This window comes from Crocodylus siamensis, chromosome 8 (genome assembly GCF_052110815.1).
Source record: "Crocodylus siamensis isolate JL-2025a chromosome 8, ASM5211081v1, whole genome shotgun sequence".
Classification (NCBI taxonomy): domain Eukaryota; kingdom Metazoa; phylum Chordata; order Crocodylia; family Crocodylidae; genus Crocodylus; species Crocodylus siamensis.
This window is the reverse complement of record NC_143402.1, coordinates 20,133,578-20,154,866: the sequence shown is the minus strand read 5'-3', so window position 1 is coordinate 20,154,866 and position 21,289 is coordinate 20,133,578. Positions and strand designations below refer to the sequence as shown.

General features: G+C 41.0%; 1 protein-coding gene and 1 long non-coding RNA gene across 2 annotated transcripts in view; one reads left to right on the top strand and one right to left on the bottom strand.

The window, feature by feature from the left end:
- Nucleotides 1–1,299: 1,299 nt before the first annotated feature.
- ZC4H2 (zinc finger C4H2-type containing) lies at nt 1,300–21,053 on the top strand. The gene is made up of 5 exons (XM_090059024.1): nt 1,300–1,452; nt 10,683–10,854; nt 12,068–12,240; nt 14,738–14,900; nt 16,062–21,053. The coding sequence occupies exons 1-5, from the start codon at nt 1,400–1,402 to the stop codon at nt 16,173–16,175; spliced, it is 675 nt and encodes a 224-aa protein (XP_089915150.1). The 5' UTR covers nt 1,300–1,399; the 3' UTR covers nt 16,176–21,053.
- Nucleotides 2,982–21,289, bottom strand: part of LOC149858169 (uncharacterized) — a 140,905-nt gene continuing 122,597 nt past the window's right edge. Inside the window, exons 4-5 of the long non-coding RNA XR_016443722.1 lie at nt 8,738–8,831; nt 2,982–4,277 (exon numbers count right to left, since the gene is read on the bottom strand). This is a non-coding gene — a long non-coding RNA (uncharacterized LOC149858169). The remainder of the gene's footprint in view (nt 4,278–8,737; nt 8,832–21,289) is intronic.

Sequence of the window (21,289 nt, the reverse complement as noted above, 5' to 3'; positions counted from 1 at the left end):
CCACCACAGCCCTTGCATCCATACTGCTGCCTCTGGACTCCCAGTGCAGCAACCACTCTCATGCCCTGCTATGTTTCTGGCTCCTTGCCAGACCAGCCGCAACCTCTTACCTCCCAGATCCAGCCCAGGAGGACCCTGTAGTTTGGATCTGGCTCAAGATGAGCTCGACACCTCTGATTTAGTTGGACCCATTGCACTAAGATTCCCCAGTTGTACTAGATGATCACTTGAGGTCCTTTTCAGACTTACTTCTCTATGAAAAAAATGAAGTGGCATCATATATACCAGACCATCACCAACAGCTGATTATTTAATTTGTTCTTTAAAAATTCCTGTGAAGCAGATCCCACAACTCTCCTGGTTACCTTGTTCCAGGGCTTTGCTATTTTTATAGTTAGAAAGGTTTTCCTTATATCTAGCTTAAATCTTTTCTTCAAATGTAGCCAATTACTATTTCTCCTGTTCTCAGTGTACATAGAGAGAAAATGCTTACAGTCCTCTTTACCCCCCATGTCTTCAATATGCTTCTACTGCTAATGTGTTCTGGAATGATATTGCGGGTTTTTTTGGTTTGGGTTTTTTTTTGTTTTTTGCAAAAACGTTGCATTCTACAACTGTCTACACAGCATCTAGCATAGCGTACCATAGCAGCTGGACAAAAAACCCAAAAACCTCTTTCAGACAGGATTGGCAGTCTAATTCAGGATCTGTAAAATTTTTGCAGATCCTCAGAAGGAAGGTGCAAAGAAGGCAAAGGGGTGCTTTAAATCTTTTCTAGCATCATATTTGTATTCTCACTTTATTATTTCTTTTCTGTAATTTTCACTCATTATGTTGTTCTGAGACTATAAAGAAAATGATCAGAACCCCCACACTTCTTCACGTCTCTGGCTACCGTCATGGCAATTAAACTCTCCAATACGCAAGTGGGTGGCTGTAGCAATGGTTGCAGCTATTAGCTGGGATTATTTTAAAATGTCTTTTCCCATCAAATCTTAGACTTGTCAAATTCACCCTTAATACTTATTTATTTATTGCTGGATTGGTTTAATTGAAAGAAAAACAATCCACAAACCTCAGGGAGGAAGTACTCTGCTCCCCTGCCCTCCTAACAACCTTTGACATTATTAGCTGTGACAAATTGATTTAAAGTGTGGCTGCAGGAAGAGGAGTAGGAAATCTCTGCTCTGCCTTGTGGGTGTTGTAGTCTTCCCTGCTTCCATGTGCCTGGGCACCAATAAGGAACTGGACTCTAACTCCCAGAGCTCCTCCTAGATTTTACTGCACACGCTCAGAGACCATATGCCTGGAGGGGGTGGTTACATTGTGTCTATTGTATGGGTTTTTCTTTCCTGGCATTTGCACATTTAACAGGAGGTTTAAATTGGGAGTGAAAAGCATGGCTGATGAGCAAGAAATCATGTGCAAACTGGAGAGCATCAAAGAGATCAGGTATGTTTTCTTTTGTGCAGCATCAGTTACATGAAGCTTTTCCCCCTTTCTCTTTATGGCATGGATAATGTACACTGACTTGAAAGTAGCTATTGTTATGCTACCAAATGAAAAAACCCCCAACCCCATAGCACCCCAGAAAAATCAGAGCCCTTATGATAGAAGATGGGCATCATATTTCTTTAAACAAACAAAAAAAAGTAGAAAGCTACTGCTTTTGACAGCCAATGCCTGTGGAAGCAAATTGTAAGGTGGTGATTATCATGTACTTCCAAAGAATTACCCTCAAGCAATAAAAGGAGGGGAAGGAGTATGTTGTAGCAGCGGATGAACCCCTTAATCTGTTTAAAGAACAGCAGCATAAGGATTTTTTAAAATTCTTGTACACTGCTAGAATGAGAATTTTGGTTGCTTTCTTTTTGGTTTGTTTGCAGGTTTTGGTCCCATCCGTTCTTAACTTCCTTCTTGCAGGTTGCATAATGCACATATTTAATGGGATATAGAGGAGAAGTGGGCATAACAATGGCAGGATATAATGAGTGCATGTGGAAACAGAAGGGCTGCTCTAAAAATGAGGGAGGTGGGGCTGGAAAGTAGTTTCCAAAAAATTAAAATGGTTGGTGAGCCAGAATGACCTGTTATAGTGTCTGCTTAGCAAAGGCTCCAGGATATATATACTGCAACACTGTTATGGACTGCAGAGGAATTTGGGGTTTATTGTGGGGGTCGTAGTGGGAACAAACAAAAACTGTGTCCTACAGAGATTTGCTTAGCTGGTTTATTTCCCGCTTTCATCCCCATTTTGGAGAAAAGGCGGGGGATGAGGGGGTAGGGTAAAACGTGGAGGTTCTTTTCCCGGTTCTCTTTCTGTTGTTTATAGAGGACTCTGGGGGCCAAGGGGAGTGGGGAGATGTTACAAGGGTGATGAAGCAGGGACATAATAGCTTTAGAGCTGCTTCTGCCTTCCTTAGAGAGGCGACCAGGAAGGCAGGCAGCTGGAGCCCTCCACTCTTCTGTGTCATCTAATCTACCATTAATTTTTATATAGTGTCCTTCATGCAGTGAATTGCAGGATGTGATGCAGGGGGAGTCAATCAAACTGCAATGCATGGCACTGGCATGGATTGTCTTTAAATGGCATGTTTGCGCCTTTTGACTTCTGAACATCATGGCTTGCTTATTTCCTCAGTTGTCTGCAATTAGTACGGATCTGTGAATTTAATAGTAAAGGCTCATGTTGTAGGGAAAGTAACTGCAATAATTTTGCAAGTAAATGGAAGATGCAGTAAACAGCCCTGGCTAGGATACAGCTGTATATATTTATTTGTGTGTGTACTATGCTGATCCACATCATGGATTGTATTGCATATTTTTGTACTGAAAAATTTAAAAGAGGGAATCAATAATAAGAAATCAGAAATTGCCAGTGCAGCACAATCAGCTTTAATCCCCTGCTAACTGATTGATAAAAGAAACAGATATCAAAAGCACAAAATAGGAGCTGGCAGTAATGGTAATTTTATCATTATTGCACCTTATCAAAATATTATGACTCTCTTATGACAAGAATTGAAAAGAGAAAGTTATGTTGCTAGGCAAGGGCCCAATCTTTTCTCCTGCAAAGAGTACAAATGAGTACGTGTCGTAAGACCAAACCCCACAAAATCTTCTTTGTATCCTGGAATTCTCTACAGCAAGGGAGCGGACAGCAAATATTTCCCAGACTTCCAGTGATGCTCTGAAACTTTTGTGCTGAAACATCAAGAGTAATTTTTAAAGCACAGACTTAACTGTGGCTGATCACAGTTCTGCTGAGATTCAATTATTCTAACATAGGATTTAAAATATCTGCCTGATTTTTTTTTTCCCCTCTAGCTGTTACAATAGCTTGCATTCAGCAACATCAAATACATTTAGATTTCTGATGATGATAATGTCCGAAGGTGACTTTTTACTTGTAGTTATTTAATACACTTTACTATTGTAAGTACTGCCTTTATTGTTCATTGTGGTACCAAGAAAATGACATAAATATCTTTAAAACATTTTTAAAAACTGTCAGAGAGTGAATTCTGGTTGTCACACTGACCTAAGGCCCATTTAAGCGAACCCTCAGGATTCCCCCAGTGAAGAGGGTGAGAGAATGAGAATGAAACACTCATGACAGATGTTAGTTATGTTGGTTAATGTGCTACTGGATGCCGGGTAGATACTAGAGGGGTAAGAGAAGTATAAGCATCTCAATAGAAAAGACAAGAATAGAAGAAGCAAGGGCAGATTCAATTAGATAACCAAAATTAAGTCTTTTATTTTCAAAAATATTTTATGCGGCCAGATTGTAACAGAAAAAGTTCATTATCTGTGCGTGTTTTTTTACTGTAAAAAATTAATTGCTTGGGTTGAAACAGACCACTGCAACTCTGTATCTTTTGGGCAGCACATGGTAAGTCAGTGATGAGCAATAGCAATGAAGCTAACCTGTCTATTTTCATTGTCTTCAAGAAATAAATGGAATATATATTTAAAAATAGAGAGAAAGGAAACGTGTTCTTAGCTTCATTAGTCAAAGCTGCTGTTATTACTAAAGATGTTTTAAGCAGAGTCAAAGACAGTGATGATGTTAATGTCGAATTAATATGGTCTATGCTTTTAACAAGACACTTGTATACAGAAAAGAGAAAATGAGAAAAGCAATTTCCTTGATGCAAATGTATTACATACATTCAGAATAGCAGGTTCTCTCATTACCACATATGAAATTGGTCAGGCAAATCCAGTACATCCTTCTCCAAGTCCTTCTTCAAGAGTTGCTTCTGTTATGATATCTGGAAAAAATAAAGGAACAGCTTAGAAGAGAATGACTCCACTTTAAAAAAAATTCATTGTATATTTAATCAAGCATAAATATTTGGATTGTATCACTCCCACCCATTTTATGATACTCCTTCTCTGCACCAGCCTCAAATCTGCCAGTGCAAACTCTTGCACCTGGACAGAGTGCCACTGAACACAAAGATACTCTACAAAAATGCAAAGATCAGAAGATCTGGGTGCAGGATTGGTATCACAGATTGCAAGCTTTTCTGAGCAGAGGTTGTTTTCAACTTGTCAGAGACCGACTAGCATCCCTGAGATGTTATTGAAAAACAAACAGTTAATCACAATACAGTTTTACTTGAATAGGATTCTTCAGAGCATGTTAAGTAAATACCTGTCCTGACCTCTAAGACACTGGAATATAAACATTGTAAGCCTATAAACAGATGTGGTTTTTGGAGCAGGATCAGTTGTGTTGGGATGTGTCCTGGGACAGCTGATCCGCTTCCTTGGTGTCAACAGATATTGCTGGGGCCTCTGCTCCGTTGGGTGGGGCCTCTGCCACTTGGAGCTTCAAGGACCTGATTTTGTAGGACAGTAGTCCTGAGTGATGCATCTGCAAAAGAGGCAACCCCCCAATGTGGGGTTTGCTTATTGCACACCATGGGTATCCCCCCCTGCAGGAGATTCCTGCAGCATGCGTATCTGGCTGTGGTGCCCTGACTTGTTCTGCACCTCATGGGGGTTTCCCCACTTGAAGACATGTACCTTGGGTGAGGGCATCCCCTCCAGGGAGATTCCCAAGGTGTGCAATAAGCAAGCAGATGTCCTCCATTTAAGGCATCACAAACTGCAACTACCTTTGGTCACAGCAACATTGACAGGCACTTGGAGCATGACAGAGGTCTAGGACATCTGCTTGCTTGCAAATCGTGCAACCATAAAAAATGTTATGGTGTCACAAGATGACATCTATTTGCACACTAAGGCAGGATCCAGACGTAGGCATGTGTGGTTTGTGGCATGGTCTGCTGCACCACAAACTGCACGTGTTGTATGTTTGTTAAACCGCGTGCGGTGCTGCTAATTTGCTGCGCTGGGGCAAATTTTTCTATCAGGATTTGTGGGGAGCAAAAAAATCCTCCCCCCCTGCCAAGCCATGCAAAGCATGCCAAAGTGCTATGTGCTGGAACAAAGATGGAGGCGGGGGAGCAGGCAGCCCTCATCCTGAGGCACACAGGGAGCTGCTTGCTCCCCCATCTTGAGGCACGCTACATCCCAGCTAGCTGCTCTGTGGTTGGTTTGGGTGCAGTGTACCTTGAGACAGGGCTCCACATGCCTGATGGGGCTCCACAGCGGAGCTCTTGCACATAGGTATGGAGAGACAGGGGAGCAGGTAGCCATGGGCTGGCTCGAGGCACACTGCACCCCAGCTAGCCAGGGAGTGGCTGGCTGGGATGCAGGGTGCCTCAATGCGGGGGTCTGCAGCATGTGGAAACCGGGGAGCGGGCAGCCCTAGGCTATGCCCCAGCCAGTCCCACCCCCACCCACGGAGCAGGACAATGTGTCCCACTGCAAATCACAAGAGCAGGGGCATGCGCTGCAGCACAAGGTAGCAACACAAATTTGTGCCATTCATATTTGTGCTGCTGCAAATGTATACCCCTGCTCATGTGGACATGGCCTAAGAAAAACATACCCGAAGACTCATTGCATTAATTCACTTCCTTTTGTAAACAGCAAAATTTAATATGAACATAAAAATACATTAATTTTCTAAAACCTTTCTTGCCCCTGTAATTGGTGAGAAATTTCCTTGCTAAGTATCTTCAAACTTGCTACAAGCTACCAGAAATAATGCCATACTTTGCAGCTTTTCTTCATGATTTTCATCAGATTACCAATTAGTAAACTTCTCTTTGTGCAGGCAAAATCAGCACTGTTACTTCTGAGAGCACAACATATAACAGCTTTATTGTCATTGCCCGATAAGTACCCTGTTGTAGTTTTTAAAACTCTTAAGTGACCATTAATCCTTGACAGGCTAATAAACTTTGGCTTGGGCCACTGGAACGGAAATCAAGTCAGCAACTGCTTTATTGTTGACAGAAGCATTGCCGCAGGCTGCAAAAATCGATGCATTCAGGTAGCCAGTTGTTTTGACATGATCTTTGGCTTTCTTAGGGGAAGACTTATTGCTATAGGGCTAGTTCCAACAAAGGACTCATGTGGCCCCACTAGGACACTGTCCGACCACCAGCCTATTGTGGGTGGAGGCCCCTTCCATCCAGCCTTTTGAAGCTTTGTTGCTGTGCAGAAAAGAATTCAAGATTCACTGGGCTGGAAAAACGCAAGAAAGGACATGAGTTGCAATCTCATGTTAAAGGCACTCAGTCAGGGGTGGATGATTTCTGTATTCTATCCAATGACTGTTTAATGTAACATAGATAAAATGGGGGGCCCCGTCTCCTCCTCCAGCTATGCTTTAAATCAAAATGGTGCCCCCCGTTGCATTGTGTGTGGATCCCAACCTTGTTGGAGTGTTATAGGTCTCTCAGTCCCCTCTGGATTGAGCCTGTCAGGATGCTTGTTTGAGGAATGGCTCATCTCTAGTCCCAGATGGGCTTAACTATGAGGTAGTTAAGCTGCTCAGCATTGTTGCAGGTTGGGCAGTTCTGGACATACACAGGGACATGTGGGGAACTTTAAACTACAAAAGTGAGGTTCCCCTGGAGCACAGGTGGGAGTTTTCAGGACTCCCGTTTTTATTTAGATGCATAAACTCCACCCAGAACTTTTGAACTCCCCCCTCCACCTTGATACCCAGCTGGTTCATTGAGCTGCCATTTTTGCCCTCCTGGACTGACCCCAATTCTTCAAAACGGAGACAGTTGGTTTCCTTGTGAAACAACATATGCTCATGTTTATCTCTATGAAACATATATTTTCTTTATTACCATATGACATATAAAACATTAATGTATGTCATTATAAAATGTTCATCAAGCAACTAAAACTTAAAAATCTGTAGGGGAAAAAAAAAAGTTACGGTCTGATGAGTAAGTATATTTAGAAAAGCATTCATAGCAAGCTTAAATACATGTCCCATGTCTTTGTAAATGTCTTTTACTGATCTCTGAGCTGACCCAGTTCTATAGCTGGCTTTGTACTGTGCACATACATCTCTGCTCCCAGCTTTTCTGCTCCCTGCTGCAATCGTGCTGATCAGAAGCAGCATTAATCCAGACCTTTTCATTCAAAGAGATTTTTTTTGTTTCGTTTTCAAGACTATTTTCAAATGATGTCATGTGACGAAGACCTTTTCTTTGCTTTGTTGCAGTGAAGCATTTAAACACTCATTCAGACTTCCAAAAAGATTTGTGTCATGCTCCCCCCCACCCTTATTATCACTGCCAGACAGTCCTGAGATGGGAATGATGCACAAGAGAGATGCAATGTGTGGTACTGTTTTTGGATCTGAAGCTAACCTAACCTTCAGTTCTTGATTTGAGTTGGGGGAATTCTTCTAACTTTACTGCCACCCAGAGAAGTCATAGTGGGTAGATAGAATCTGTTGCCCAAAAATGTTATTCTGCTCCTCTTGAAATTTGTTAGGTGTATTTTGATTTCTTAACCAAATGCTGGCATCCTGCTTTGGCTTTCATTTCCTACTTGCTTGAAGCTCTTAACGACTTTGCAAACACACCTGGGGTGGAATCAGAAGTGCTGGAGACCCCAGCAAGCATTGTATTTGATCAGTACAGTCTAGGAACCGGAAGCCAGGGGAAATGAGAGAAGGCTTAGCAGAAGCAATGCCATAGCCTTCACAATAGCACAGCTGGTGAGCACAGCTCTAATGAAAGCTGGAGCAGGGTCTGATGACTATTCCTAGTGCAGTTCACAGAGGAGCACTTAGTACAGCTATAAGCAGGAGCCAGATGTGAATGACACAGCTTTGTGTTATTGCCTTGTGAGTCTTGGTCATGTAAAGAAATAGAAGGAAGGGGCTATGCATCACCATCTTGAAGCAGATTTAAATCTCCTCTACATAGTTAATAAGGAAAACCATGCTGTAGGAGTAGTGTCAACATGGAGCCTTAGTAGGAGACAGAGAGAGAGAAGAGAGGAGATTCACTTTCACCCTTAGAGCCCTTCAAGGAAACGGAAGGTTTTTCAGAATATGCTGACTGGTGGCGGGGGGGGGGGCGGTACGGGCAAGGGGTTTTTAAACGCTATCATCCTATGCTTATGAAACAAGCACCGTAAGGAGACATCAGGCTAGATGACCCCTTACTCCCAGGAGATACATTTCTATAAGTCTGCGGGTGCTGGAGAGGGAAGCAGCTTTAGTCTGTGAAATGAACAATTGCCTCCCAGGTTTGACAGCCGTCAGTTCCCAGAAAAAAAGTTTACAGCCAATTACTGCAGCGTGCAGTAATTCAAATCCCACTGAAGACAACAGTCTTACCTTGCTCTTTTTTCCATAAAAGCAGATCAGGGCCACTGACAGCTGAGGCACACAGCACTCATTAGGACCAAATCCGCCATATAAATAATGGAATCTGGAAAATAAAATTAATAAAATAAAATCCCATATAAATACAGGAATCTGGAAAATACATTCTGGGGTCAATATGGTTCCCACTGAACTTTGTGGGAGTCTTGGTTATTGGCTTGAATTGGTGCAGGAACAAGCTATCTAAATGTAGATAAAACTCTGTTTCTCCCAAGCCTCTTCCTACTCATGTAGGGAATCTACTATGTCACTTTAATGTACTTGGTGCCAAACCTGAATCATCAGTGCAGTAGAGGGAATGTCATTAAGCAGAAATGCCACAATCTTGCTTTGTGCAGCAGTGGCTGAAGTGAAGTCATGAGATACTGGAGATCTAAGCAAGCTCAATTACTAGTCTTTGGAAACTGAAGACTGGAGTACAACTCACCCATGGCCCTAGCTAAATTGGGTTGGGAAATAAGAGTCTCTTGTCTGTCCAGTCAACCGTTTTTCAAACTGATGTAGCCTGAACCAATGTTAAGTCACAACAATAGAAGGCATAGTCTTTGAACAACCAGACCTTCTATCTTAGCTTTAGAAAGACAGACATTGCCCAGACTGCATGGCTTTTAAGCATGAAATGTGGGGTGGTACCATTTTAAAAGGAATAAACAAAAACTGGAAGGCAAAAAACCAGGAGTGGCAGGTCCAAATAGCCTCAAAGGGGCAAGAGCTTGGTTGAGAATCAAAAGAACATGCTATAAACTGCAGGTGGGATTTTAGATGTTTGGAAATGCCATCAGAGCTTCTATTATCCTATTAGATTTACCAGCTGCCCATATACCCCTACCAGCATATGTTTTATATTTTAACCCCTTAAACAGCAATTATTATTATAATAAAAATTAAATCCGCTATTACACAATTTCTACCATGTACCCTCCAAAAGATGTCTTGCATACCCCAGGGGTATGTGTACCACAGTTTGAGAATCCCTGCTCTAGAACTTCCTTTGCACAAAGCAGAAGTGTACATTTCAGTGGCTCAAACTAGTATTGGCATAATTGGTAATATGACATAATTTCCATTTTATAGTCTGTTTCACAGAGCCCACTTTAAATCCAAAGGGTGTAAATATCATCTCGTAGCACCTGGTATTCTGTTCTCTTAGCATCCAGGTTTACTCACAACGCACTGATTACAGTTAATTGTACTGATATCTGTCTGGGTTTATACTGACTGCTAAATCATGGTCAGTTTCATGCAATTTGATTATTTCATGTAACAAAACAGAAACAACAACATAGCAATAGAGCTGGGATTAGAACCTAGGGGTGTGTACAGAAGTTGATTTTTTTCACTATTTAAAACACTTTATTGCCGTGACTTAAGAGAAGGGCACAGCTTTACGGCACTATAAAAATGGGTAAAGCGCTTCAAATGAACCTTTGTTAAGCAAGGTATTAAATTTGAAGTGCTGTATTTTACAGCACTTTTGCAACCTACAGCACTGCAAATAAGTTCTGTATGCTAGTCAAATTTCTGACCGGTGGAGGCAACCAGAAGGCTGCAGAGCACCCCCTGCCTCCTAGCCGGGAAAGTACAGGGAAGTTCAGAAGCACCCACACCAAACACTGCACTTCTGTCATGTTTAAGAGCACTTGATAGTGCTCTAAATTAGTGCTGTAAAATATGCACAGAGCAGTGTACTTACCTGAGGAGTTCCACAGCTCTAGGATTCCATACAGACCATATCACCCTTTCACAAGCATACGTTGTTTTGTCTACTCTTTCCTGCCAGACCCTTGCTAGTGGTGAACACATTTGCTTGCATCTACAGTGATGTCTCTTAGATTTCTCTTAAGCAGAATTTACTTGCAGTTGTCCCTTTAGGTTTATAATGTCTGTTGGCTTACAGGAATAAAACTTTGCAGATGGAAAAGATCAAGGCACGTCTCAAGGCAGAGTTTGAAGCCCTGGAATCAGAGGAGAGGCATTTGAAGGAATACAAGCAGGAGATGGACCTTCTGCTGCAGGAGAAAATGGCCCACGTGGAGGAGTTGAGGCTGATCCATGCTGATATCAATGTGGTATGTAGCCTGTGGACAGTGTGAGCCATATATCAATATCTATATCTAGATGTATCCCTCTGGGGCAATTCATATGGAACTACATTTGACAGATCAGAGATTTACAACCTGGGGCTCCACTGACACCAGGCAAGGAACATTCAGCTGATGTTGGATATGTTGATGGGAATCACCACTGGTGCTTATCTGTATCAAAGAAGATTTTTAGTAACAGGCATGAGGTGTAATTTTGGGGTCAGGGCCTAGATAACCCAGCTCATTGTTGGTATAACTTTTTTCCAGCAGCCACAGTAATGTTTTCCTTTCACTTCCTAGTAAATAACCTTTTGAGTCCTATCTAATTTAGCATCTTTTGTAATTGGCTGGGATATAGCTTGTAGCTTTTTGAGGTGTACAGCTCTTAACATAGGAGAGCCTTTGTCCTTGATTGGAGACACTAAGCACTAAGGAAGTAAAGAGAAATAGCAAGAGAAGGGACACTACACAAAAAAGGAAAATGCAATATTTAGAAGACTGCAATTTTAAACCCATGGCTTCTACACCCTACGGTTATAAAATGTTTCTAGCTACAGGGATGCTTGGGATCTGTAGTAGAAAAGGAAAAACTCCAAGTCTTAGGCAGGCACAAATGGGTGCTTTGTATTCAGCCTACATTTATTTATCATGAGATTTGTTTCTCTTCCTCCCAGCTGTTCCTTAACATTGTCTACTTTCACCTTATTTTTCCCCATCACATTATCTTTCTGTCTGCTGTTTTTCTTACTCCTTTTGTCTAACAGGTTCCCAACAAAATCAGAATCAAACTTTTGAACCCAGGGTGTTTGGCACAATTTGAAACAAGACAAAAAGTTTGGCCTGCTCTAGCAGAGTGGTTTTATTTCATTTTAACACTGAGCAAGAATCTTTTCAAAGCTTCTTATTCAGCAATCCAGCCTTTTAGCTATTCCTCTTGTGCAGAAAAAGGTATAAGATGAATCCTTCTGTGAGACTGCCTCACATATTTAATAAGACAATGCCTTGCCTAAGAACTGCTTCCTTGCCCCTCCTCTACCCTCTGTCTTTGACCTTGTCATTGTCTGTGTATTCTCTAACAATTTCAATATGAAAAGTTCTGCTCTCAAAAGGACATCGCTGTACTCTGCCATCTCTGGCTGAGGGTTCAGAGACTAGTGAATGAAACAATCCATTAAGCAAGTATTTCCTCCTGTTTCAGATGGAGAACACCATCAAGCAGTCTGAGAATGACCTCAACAAGCTCTTGGAATCCACTCGACGCCTGCATGAAGAGTACAAGCCCCTGAAAGAGCATGTCGATGCTTTGCGGATGACTCTAGGCTTGCAGAGGCTGCCAGATCTCTGTGAGGAGGAAGAAAAACTCTCCCTTGAGTAAGTCTTGAGATCAAGCACTACCTGGCATTCTAGCCAATCATGCTTTGCAAGATATTTCTGGTGTCGGCTGGAAGGTGGAAACTGAGAAGCAAGAAATGTAATTAATGCAATTAATGAAGAGGGGATGGGGGTTCATATACGCATAACAAAAGTGAGTCAGCTCCTTTCAGGCCTATAAAAAGGTTCAATCTGAGTTTGGGGCAAAGATGAAAGTTTAATTTAGAACTGCCCAAGCAGCAAATTCCAGCTCCAAACTGCAAAATTCAAGGGCAGTTAAATGTCTCTTTTTTAATTACATGGTGCTTTTTCTAAAGGATCCATATCTTCCATCTAAATTAGCATGGGTATAGGATAAGGTGGGAGAGGAACCCAGGATTATCATCCTACTACACAGGCACGTCTACATGTTCATTAATGCGCTTTTGCTACTGCACACATTAAGTTTAGTACCTCTAATAGGAGGTACTAGATAAAGGCGCAGTAGCTGAGCTAATGTACAGGAGCAAAGGCAAACTTTTTTGGTGACACTTAATGCATAGTAGACTGTGACATGCTAATGCGCAGTAGAACAGTCCACTACGCATTAAGGCATCTTGTGGTGGATGCACCCAATAAAGAGTTCCAGTTTTTTTGGCCCGTAATTACATTTCGGGTCAGGTCGTGACCACGCAATGCCCACTAGGACTTGCAGCCCCACTTTTGGTCAATGTTCATCCACAGTAACTGAGTTTCTGTGGACCTTGCAACCTCGAGCATCAGTGCTACAACTTCTAGTTTGATATCTGTTGTAGTAGTTGACAGAGCGTATGTCTACGTGAGATGCTATGGTGCAGTAGCTACTGAATCCGGATGGCTGTATCTCTGGTAAAAGCATTAATGACATTCTTCCCATATGAGACCCAGAAAGGCAAGTTAATAATGCTTCTGCAAAGAATGGCTCCTTGCACGTCAGAAAGAAATGACAAACTCTGCCATTTTGGCTTCTTGTATGAAGTAATAATAGAGTAGGGTCTGCAGGTTTCTTGCTGATCCACTGTGAATGATCTCATCCCTTCTGGCCTTAGAAGATATGAAACGAGTCACAGAACTCATGTCTAAAACTTTAGATTAAATGTGACTAATGAATGCATTTCTTCGTCTTAAGATTGCAAATAAAACTGAAAACAAGAACATGACATTGATTTTTTTTTTTTTTTTTGTAAAATATTTTATTAACTTGCATAACCCCCTTCCCCCAAATAGCTATACTACTTATTGCAATCTATATCTGTTATTGGTTAGATCTGTCCAGTTTTACCAGTCTATTTTATTATTTATTGGGTGTCAGAGGACTTATGGTTATGGTCACCAGCTATATTTTAACACTCAGGGCAAATACAAATCAATCACTAAAAATGAAAATATTAAATACTTTAAAGAAAAAATTCTTCATTTTAAGTTTCAAATTATGACCATTTAAACTGAGGCCTAAACTTTATAATAAACTTCTATAATAATTTAAGTTAAAAAAAGGAAGAAACATTTTGGCAGCACATGTTTACTGCCCATGAATGATGCCAAACATAGGACTGAAGAAGATAATTAATTGACTAAGTACCTGAAATTAGTGCTTGTTGAAGGGCTAAACTTGCTTTTGATAGCTGTAACCTTTTTGCAGATGCATAGAAATATTTTAATTATTTTGGTTTATTTATTCTAGGTCATTTCAGTAACTCCTTTATCCAGAAAAATGGAATGGGAGTGCAAAAAGCAGGGAAGTTTGTTTTTTCCTTTCACATCTATGAATAAATCTAGGTGTGTTAAGCTAAGATCTACTAGTTTAAAAAATATTGAAAGACCTGGTGACCAGAAATCAATTAGTTAAATCCACCAGCTAAAGATGCATCCCTTGCTGTATAAATAATTTAGTTTTCAGTGCAAAATATGTTTTAATAAACTTATTTTTCTTATGGATTTGGGGCATATCTAATATAATTTTATTTTAATAAAACAATTTTAAAGTTCTGGCCTTTTTCATTTGACTAGAATTCCTATTTCTCTCCCAAACCAGCTCATTACAAAACACAAGTACAAAAAAATTATCTAACAAGAAATGTTATTCTCATTTTTCTAGTATGAAAATTAAGGATTTGAATTTAAAAAGCGTATTAAGCTATTTAATTTACTTAAACACACATACCTGGTTAATAAAAAAGAATTTATTATAAAGTCGAGGTCTAGTTAAAGAGAACCCTTTAGAAAGAGGTGTGGGGGCACGGGCAGGGCAATCGACCATTAGAATTGGTGACATGCATCAATTCATTTTGATCCCATTTGAAATACAGTGGTTCAAATGAGTCCTTGGGATAAGTCATTTGTCTCTTGTAGGACCCACCCCCCTCCAGGGATGAGTACAGTCCTTTATATTCGAACACAGAACAGCTATTACCAGCAATGCTTGCTACATAAAGGATGGGTCAGCAGCTGATTCTATTTTTGGTTTGTTTTCGTGCAGTTACTTTGAGAAGCAGAAAGCCGAATGGCAGACAGAACCACAGGAACCTCCCATCCCAGAATCGCTGGCAGCAGCTGCAGCTGCTGCCCAACAGCTACAAGTGGCCAGGAAGCAAGATACCAGACAGACGGCAACTTTCAGACAACAGCCACCTCCGATGAAGGTTAGGAGGTGGAATGTGGCACTTTGTCTCTTGAGTGACTGGAGTATGCTCTGTTCTGAAATGATCAGTGTTAAAAAAAAAAAAAAAAAATGGGACCAATTCCAATTTTGATTACACTGGGATGAATCGAGAGCAGTTCCCAAGAAGCTACCAGAACTGTAGCAGGCAGCAGGGGAGCGGATCATGCTCTCTATTGGAGAATCTCCCTTGGGGGAGAGGCAGCAGGCATCCATTCTTCCAGCACTGCCTGAGCTTGAGAAATAGCAGTTTCCCAGAGAAAAAATACCAGCATCTAAAAAGGTCTTTTTGTTAATTTAGTAAGAACTACAGTGGAAAGTTACAGCCTAACACACTGAAATTAGAAAGAAGACATACATTTTAACACTGAAGGCAATTAAAAATTGGAACAATCTACCAATGAAAGTGGTAGATTCTCCACCTCGTGATGTTTTCAGATGAAGAATAACTACATAACTGAAAGCTGTGCTGTCGTTATACACAAGTTATTGGGCTCAGTAGAGAGGGAACTGAAAAAAAAGCTATATAGGCCTCTGGTATACGGGTCAATATAAATGGTGTAATGACCCCTTCTGGATTAAATTCTATGAAACTGCAGCTGGACTACAAAACCACTTCTCTGATCCAGTTAGGCATCTTAATACAGTGCAGTCTTGTTCTAATGAACCCCTGTGGGACCAGGAGAAAAGTCCATTAAAGGAGGGTTAGTCAATTTGCTGCAACATAATAATAATAATAAAAAAAAAATCGGTTCCTGCTATTGGAATTATTAAAAGCAAGGCATTTATCATAAACGGGGTTTGTTCTAATGAGGTTGTACTGGACAAAATGAGGAGAAAAGAGAAAAATAAATTGGGATATAATATTGAAGTAAATGACATGGAGGTTGTGTTGACCATTGATTCATTTGTTTATTTAATTCAGTAAATCATTGAGCTTTCATTTGGCCTGAAGACTTTGGAAAATCCAGGGACCTCACCACAAAAGTTGGTTCCGTTTTGGTATTGAGAGCATGGAGCTTTGATTACTTTTTCCTTAGAATGAGTTAAAATAAGATGCTCAATACACAGTATGTCTCACCAGGATTTATGGATTTACTGATGAGTTTGCCAAACAGTAATAGGATGCAATATTTCATTTCAGGCCTGTTTATCCTGCCACCAACAAATTCATCGGAATGCACCCATATGCCCGCTCTGCAAAGCAAAGAGCCGGTCTCGGAATCCAAAAAAACCCAAGAGGAAACAGGATGAATGAGACAGGAGACCATGGAGCAAGCATATGACCCATCCCAAACCCTTTCCAGTAGAACTGTAAACGTGGCCAGAATTTATCAAAGTGCAGACTCAAGTATGATCTATCCATTGTTTTCTATTTAATGTGATGTAAGCACAATGTTTCTGTTATGTCTGAATTTCCTTCCAGTCCTCGAGTTTTGGTTTTAGGAAGAGACGTGTTGATGGTGCTACACTTTCACGTTTCGGTCATTCCGTCTTTCTGACTGCTAAGCAGAGTGGAACTTCTAAAGCAAGTAGTTTAAATGCCAGTGGGCACTTCATAAATCTGATTGCCGAAAAGGAGAGATGATCCTTACCATGAAGATCCATTTGAGGATACATGTTTTATAGTTAATTACTACAGACGTGAGTTACTTCTACTGTATCCGCCAAAATGTTCCCCGGGTTTTTCCCTCTCTGCACTGTTTACCACTATAGTATCTGACTAAAAAGCAGGAATTGGCCATAATACCAGAACATTCTTAATGATCCAGTGTTACTGCAGTTAATTTTATGTCTGCTTTTTAAAAAAAGTTACTCTAATTTTCTCCTCCTAAAGAAATGCCACTTGAAGAATAGAAGTGCTTGAGTATCCATTTGCTGTGCTAAAGAACTATATCTTAATCTAACCAGCAAGATTGCACATGGCTAAGTGTAGACCACAACTCATTTTATCAAGAGGCTTTAAGTATATGAGAGAAAACAAGGATTTAGACAGATGAGAGATCAACACATGCAGTTGGGGTTCAGATTAATGTGGTCTGATTGTCATATCCCCACAGACCAAGCGTAAAATCTAGGGAGAGAACCACATCATACCAGTCCAATGAACTGCTGAGAATAACACAGGTTCATTACATTTTAGCATCTTAACATGGCCATGTTTCAGCACTCATATGACTGACTTCGATTAAGTACTAAGGCTGAAGTCAGAAGTATTTGTGAATTGCCAATGCTCTGTAGCCCAGGAAATGAACTTGGTTCTTCAGAGAAAACTCTCAAAGATCCCTCATCTCTAACATCCATTGACTGTAACATTAACTCTTCTGTGTGTCTTTGTCCCTCTTGGTTGTATGGATCAAAAATCAGCCTTTGAATACAGGCAGGCCCAATGCCCAGTGAAGTCATGGGGAATTTCACTAGTATGCTTTTCACTGGCTGCGTCTGCATAAGACGCTTACTGCACAGTAGCTCATTATTACTGCACAGTAGCATCGCATGGCACAAAACGTGACATGATGCTACAGCACAATAGTAACAAGCTACTGCACATTCAGCAGCACCAGGAAGCTGTGTGGGGATGCTACTGCACAGTAATACCCTTTTACTGCACAGTCATTTAGCATTTAGGTATGCTAGTCCTAAATGACTGTGCAGTAACAACTGTACAGTCAGTGTCTTGTGCAGATGCAACCAGTAGACTGGTTGAAAAAAATGTTGTTAAAAATTGGGTTTTTGACAAAATGATTTTTTTTTTTTCACCAAAATGTCATTTTTTTTAAAAGCTTAAATTTTCCACAAAGAAAGCAAAAAGGCCATTTCCCAAGCAATTCTAGGCCAGGACCAACTGTGTTTCCTTGCTTCACGTATATATCAAAGTCCACTTGGAGTGTGTATCACAATCCTCTAACATGTGTGCGTGCCTTAGCTAAAGGGACAATTAAATACATAATGATAGATTCTCTCTGAGTAGGTATGAAGGGTACTGTCCTTATACAGAACTAGGACCCAGAACCCCTTGGATCCTAATCCCAATCATTGCTTTGTTTGCAAGTCTGCTATGGGGCTGGTACAGCTGGCTTGTCTCATAGACTTGGGCAGATTCAAATAGTATTTAAAAATCCTACTAAAGAACCGGAATATTTTAATATTAAAATTATTTTAAAAATTTTAGGGATTATGCAAGCAAGGCCTACTGAATTAAGCTTTCTTCTGCAGTTGTGTTGGAGTGGTTATTTTAGGAATTCTTATTTTTTGCAAACAAGTTAGTTTCCAGACTCTGGTGAGGAGCCTTTCCCTCTGTTTGGGACTCTACAAACCCACATAAAGGGCTTTTGCTGGTCAAGTTACCAAGTTTTTCCCATCTTGTCACAGAGTGTTTTACTGAAGTGAACCTTATAATTTAATACAATTTTAGTTGGCATTGAACCATTGTAATGGTTTCATGATTTATATAAATATCTGTCCACAGTAGAGAGAGAACTCAGGAGCTTCTGTTCCGGAAAATATAGGCATCTGCCACTTAATGTAGAGGGAATTTTTTTAGCTTTAGCCAAGATCCTGCATAAGATGAAGCCACTGGAAAACAATCTGGTCCTAAATACAGTTTTTCAAGTCTATTCAGTAGATGGCAGTGGTGACACTGTCTGACAACTTCTGTGTATCCTGACTTGTGTATATTAACAAACCTAAAATACTGCATTCTGCTTTCGAAAGTGAAAGGGGCCGTATCTGTTATCTTTCCTATACAGTGCAATTCCTACTGGGGTGATAGGAAAATGTACACAGGGCGAGAGGGTGGTATAAGAGCCCCGAATTTGAATGCATGAGTACATCCTTTTGTTAACATATGTATATAACTTCAAAACCTAATGACAACAGACACTGGGCAAATGGTTCTGCAATTATGTAGCTTCTGTAGAAGGATGGATTGGTAAAAATGCTGATGTCCAATCCTGCCACTCCCTCAACAGACAGGATCAGTCCTATCTTTTCTTGCCTCATTCTTACATTCCAGGGTTATTCCTGTTTGGGGATTTCCTGATTGAACTGGAGCGTGCTTGAAGATGCACCATTTTCTAATTCAGTACTTTGGATTTTGATTTGTATTTTAAACTAGTCTCTTGTGCCTTTGTGTTCAACAATGTCATTTTTTAAAGGAAAAACAACATGTTTATATTATGTGCATAAAACACAAATAACCATGTATTAGTGTTTACATAGCTGTTTTCGTATCCTTTATAAAGTTGTGCTATATGAATGCTGTGCATTGCTGGTAGTGAGGCAGACTTACACCAAGAAGTCAAAAATGGAATGACATATTTAAGGGAGGAGGGTTCTTGCTAAGGAAAACGGTGTCTACCTGGCACTCCCTACCACAGACCAATGAAGGAAGATTACTGGATGCCTTCACATGTGACAGCTCTGGGCCTTTTCTTTTTCTGATCTCCCTTTTTGTTGTTCAGAGACTAGAAAGAATATTATGACATACTGAATTCTTCATCTTTTAGGCTTACGCAAAGCTGTCCCATAGTTATATAATTTCTCAACTTTTTGTAAAGTAGAAACTTCTACAGATCAACAATGGCCTCTAATTTTGGGTGACTGTAACTATAAAGTTTGGGTTCACTGCAGTGTTAACCTGGACTCTTCCTCTAGTTTCAGCCCAAGCCATCCCACTCACAGAACCCCACAAATCCAAGTTTTCTTGTACTGTTACAACCTGATTCAATTTAATGCTGTGAAACAAACCCACTTCGCAATAAAGATGCAGGGGCAAAACCAAAGAGAATCACGTTTTGTTGACAGTCTGCCTTTCCTATAATTTCCCAAGAAGACAGAGAAGTTCTCTTGCAATTGACACCGCTGGCTGGGAGAAAATCCTACAGCATCTTGACACGTACAACCAGGGCATGTGTGCCATGAGGCCAGGGGCAGATCTGAGATTTGGAAAAGGGGGGTGTGAGAGCAGCCACCTATGGTGTAAGAGTGGCTGCACCCGGCACTTCCAGCCTTCCTCTTCCCCTTCTGCCCATCTGCTGGTGTGGACAGGCCACACCATGGGAGCCTCTGGTAACCTTCTTAAAGTTCCCAAAGCACATAAGAATCCCACTATTCCCCTCCATGCTCAAACACACTCCCTGTGTTCCCATTTCTCCCTCTCTTGCTGCTGCTTTTCCTGCTGCACTGGGGTAAGGGAAAATTCAAAGTTACGCCTGCCTGAACCAGGTAGGCTGCATGGGAGCTCGGGCTCGGCTTGGAACAGTGACAGTGGCAGCAGCATTGACAGGTGAGGGGATGGGTTCCCCAGCCTGGCACAGGGAAGGGGAACCCCCCTGCCCATTGTCACTGTTGCCAGCTAAGCCCAGCCCCCATGCAGCCCAGCTGGAGTAGGCAGGAATTTCCCCCTCCCCAAGATGGCAGGGAAAAGCAGTAGTAGCAGGTAAGGGAAGGAAGGTGGCGAGGGGAGGAGACATGCCTCTGCATGGAGGGAAAGAGTGAGATTCTTAGGTGCTCTGAGGACTTTAAAAAAAATCTCCAGTGGCTCCTGTAGCATGGTCCAACCTGGGGTGGGGGGGGGGGGTCACCACACCTCTCTGGATCTGCCCCTGTGTGAGACACATGGCAAGGTGCTATAACAAGGAGGACAGAGTAAAGTGAACAGGGCTTTGCTATAGAGACATACATGCCCAGGCTATGCTAACTTGACTGTGCAGTGTTGAATACCAATCATCCAGGTTAACTGTGAAGACACCCCTTAAATTATAATCTTTACACTCAATTAGATAGACTGAAGTATGCTTGCCATACACTGAACCTGCCATTGACTGCAAGTTACAGAATTAGAGGCCATTTTTTAAAAAGTGTAGCCCCAAAGGTTTTGCGTTAAAGATCAGACTGTTTAAGCAGAGCTCAGTTAAGAGCTAATGCACACCTTTAATAAGTGAATACTTAAGACACTGTTCATTTTTAGTTTAGGCCTTCTGACTTTTCCTTATTATTATGCATTAGTACTTGCCTTGAGTTGCACCAGCTTCTGTGTTTAAATAATATACTCCCTTGCCCAGTTGGAGTAACAGTGTGCTACAAGTTCTGCTTGTCTGTACAGTCCTTTTTAATAAACATTGTTTCATGTCAATTTCTTCCTTTAGCATATTTTCAAATGTCTTAGTTGAACATTACTGATGAATACCTAGTGTTTTGCAAGTTGTAAATGCAGTTCTTTAGTTTTACAATGTACAGTTCCCCTTTTTACCCTTATAGCAAGTTTATGGGCCTGAAAACACTACAGACTAAAGAGAATGTATATCCTTTTTAATGAACCTTGACGGGGAGGAAACATATAATGGTAAGGAAGAAGATGGTAAATCTGGC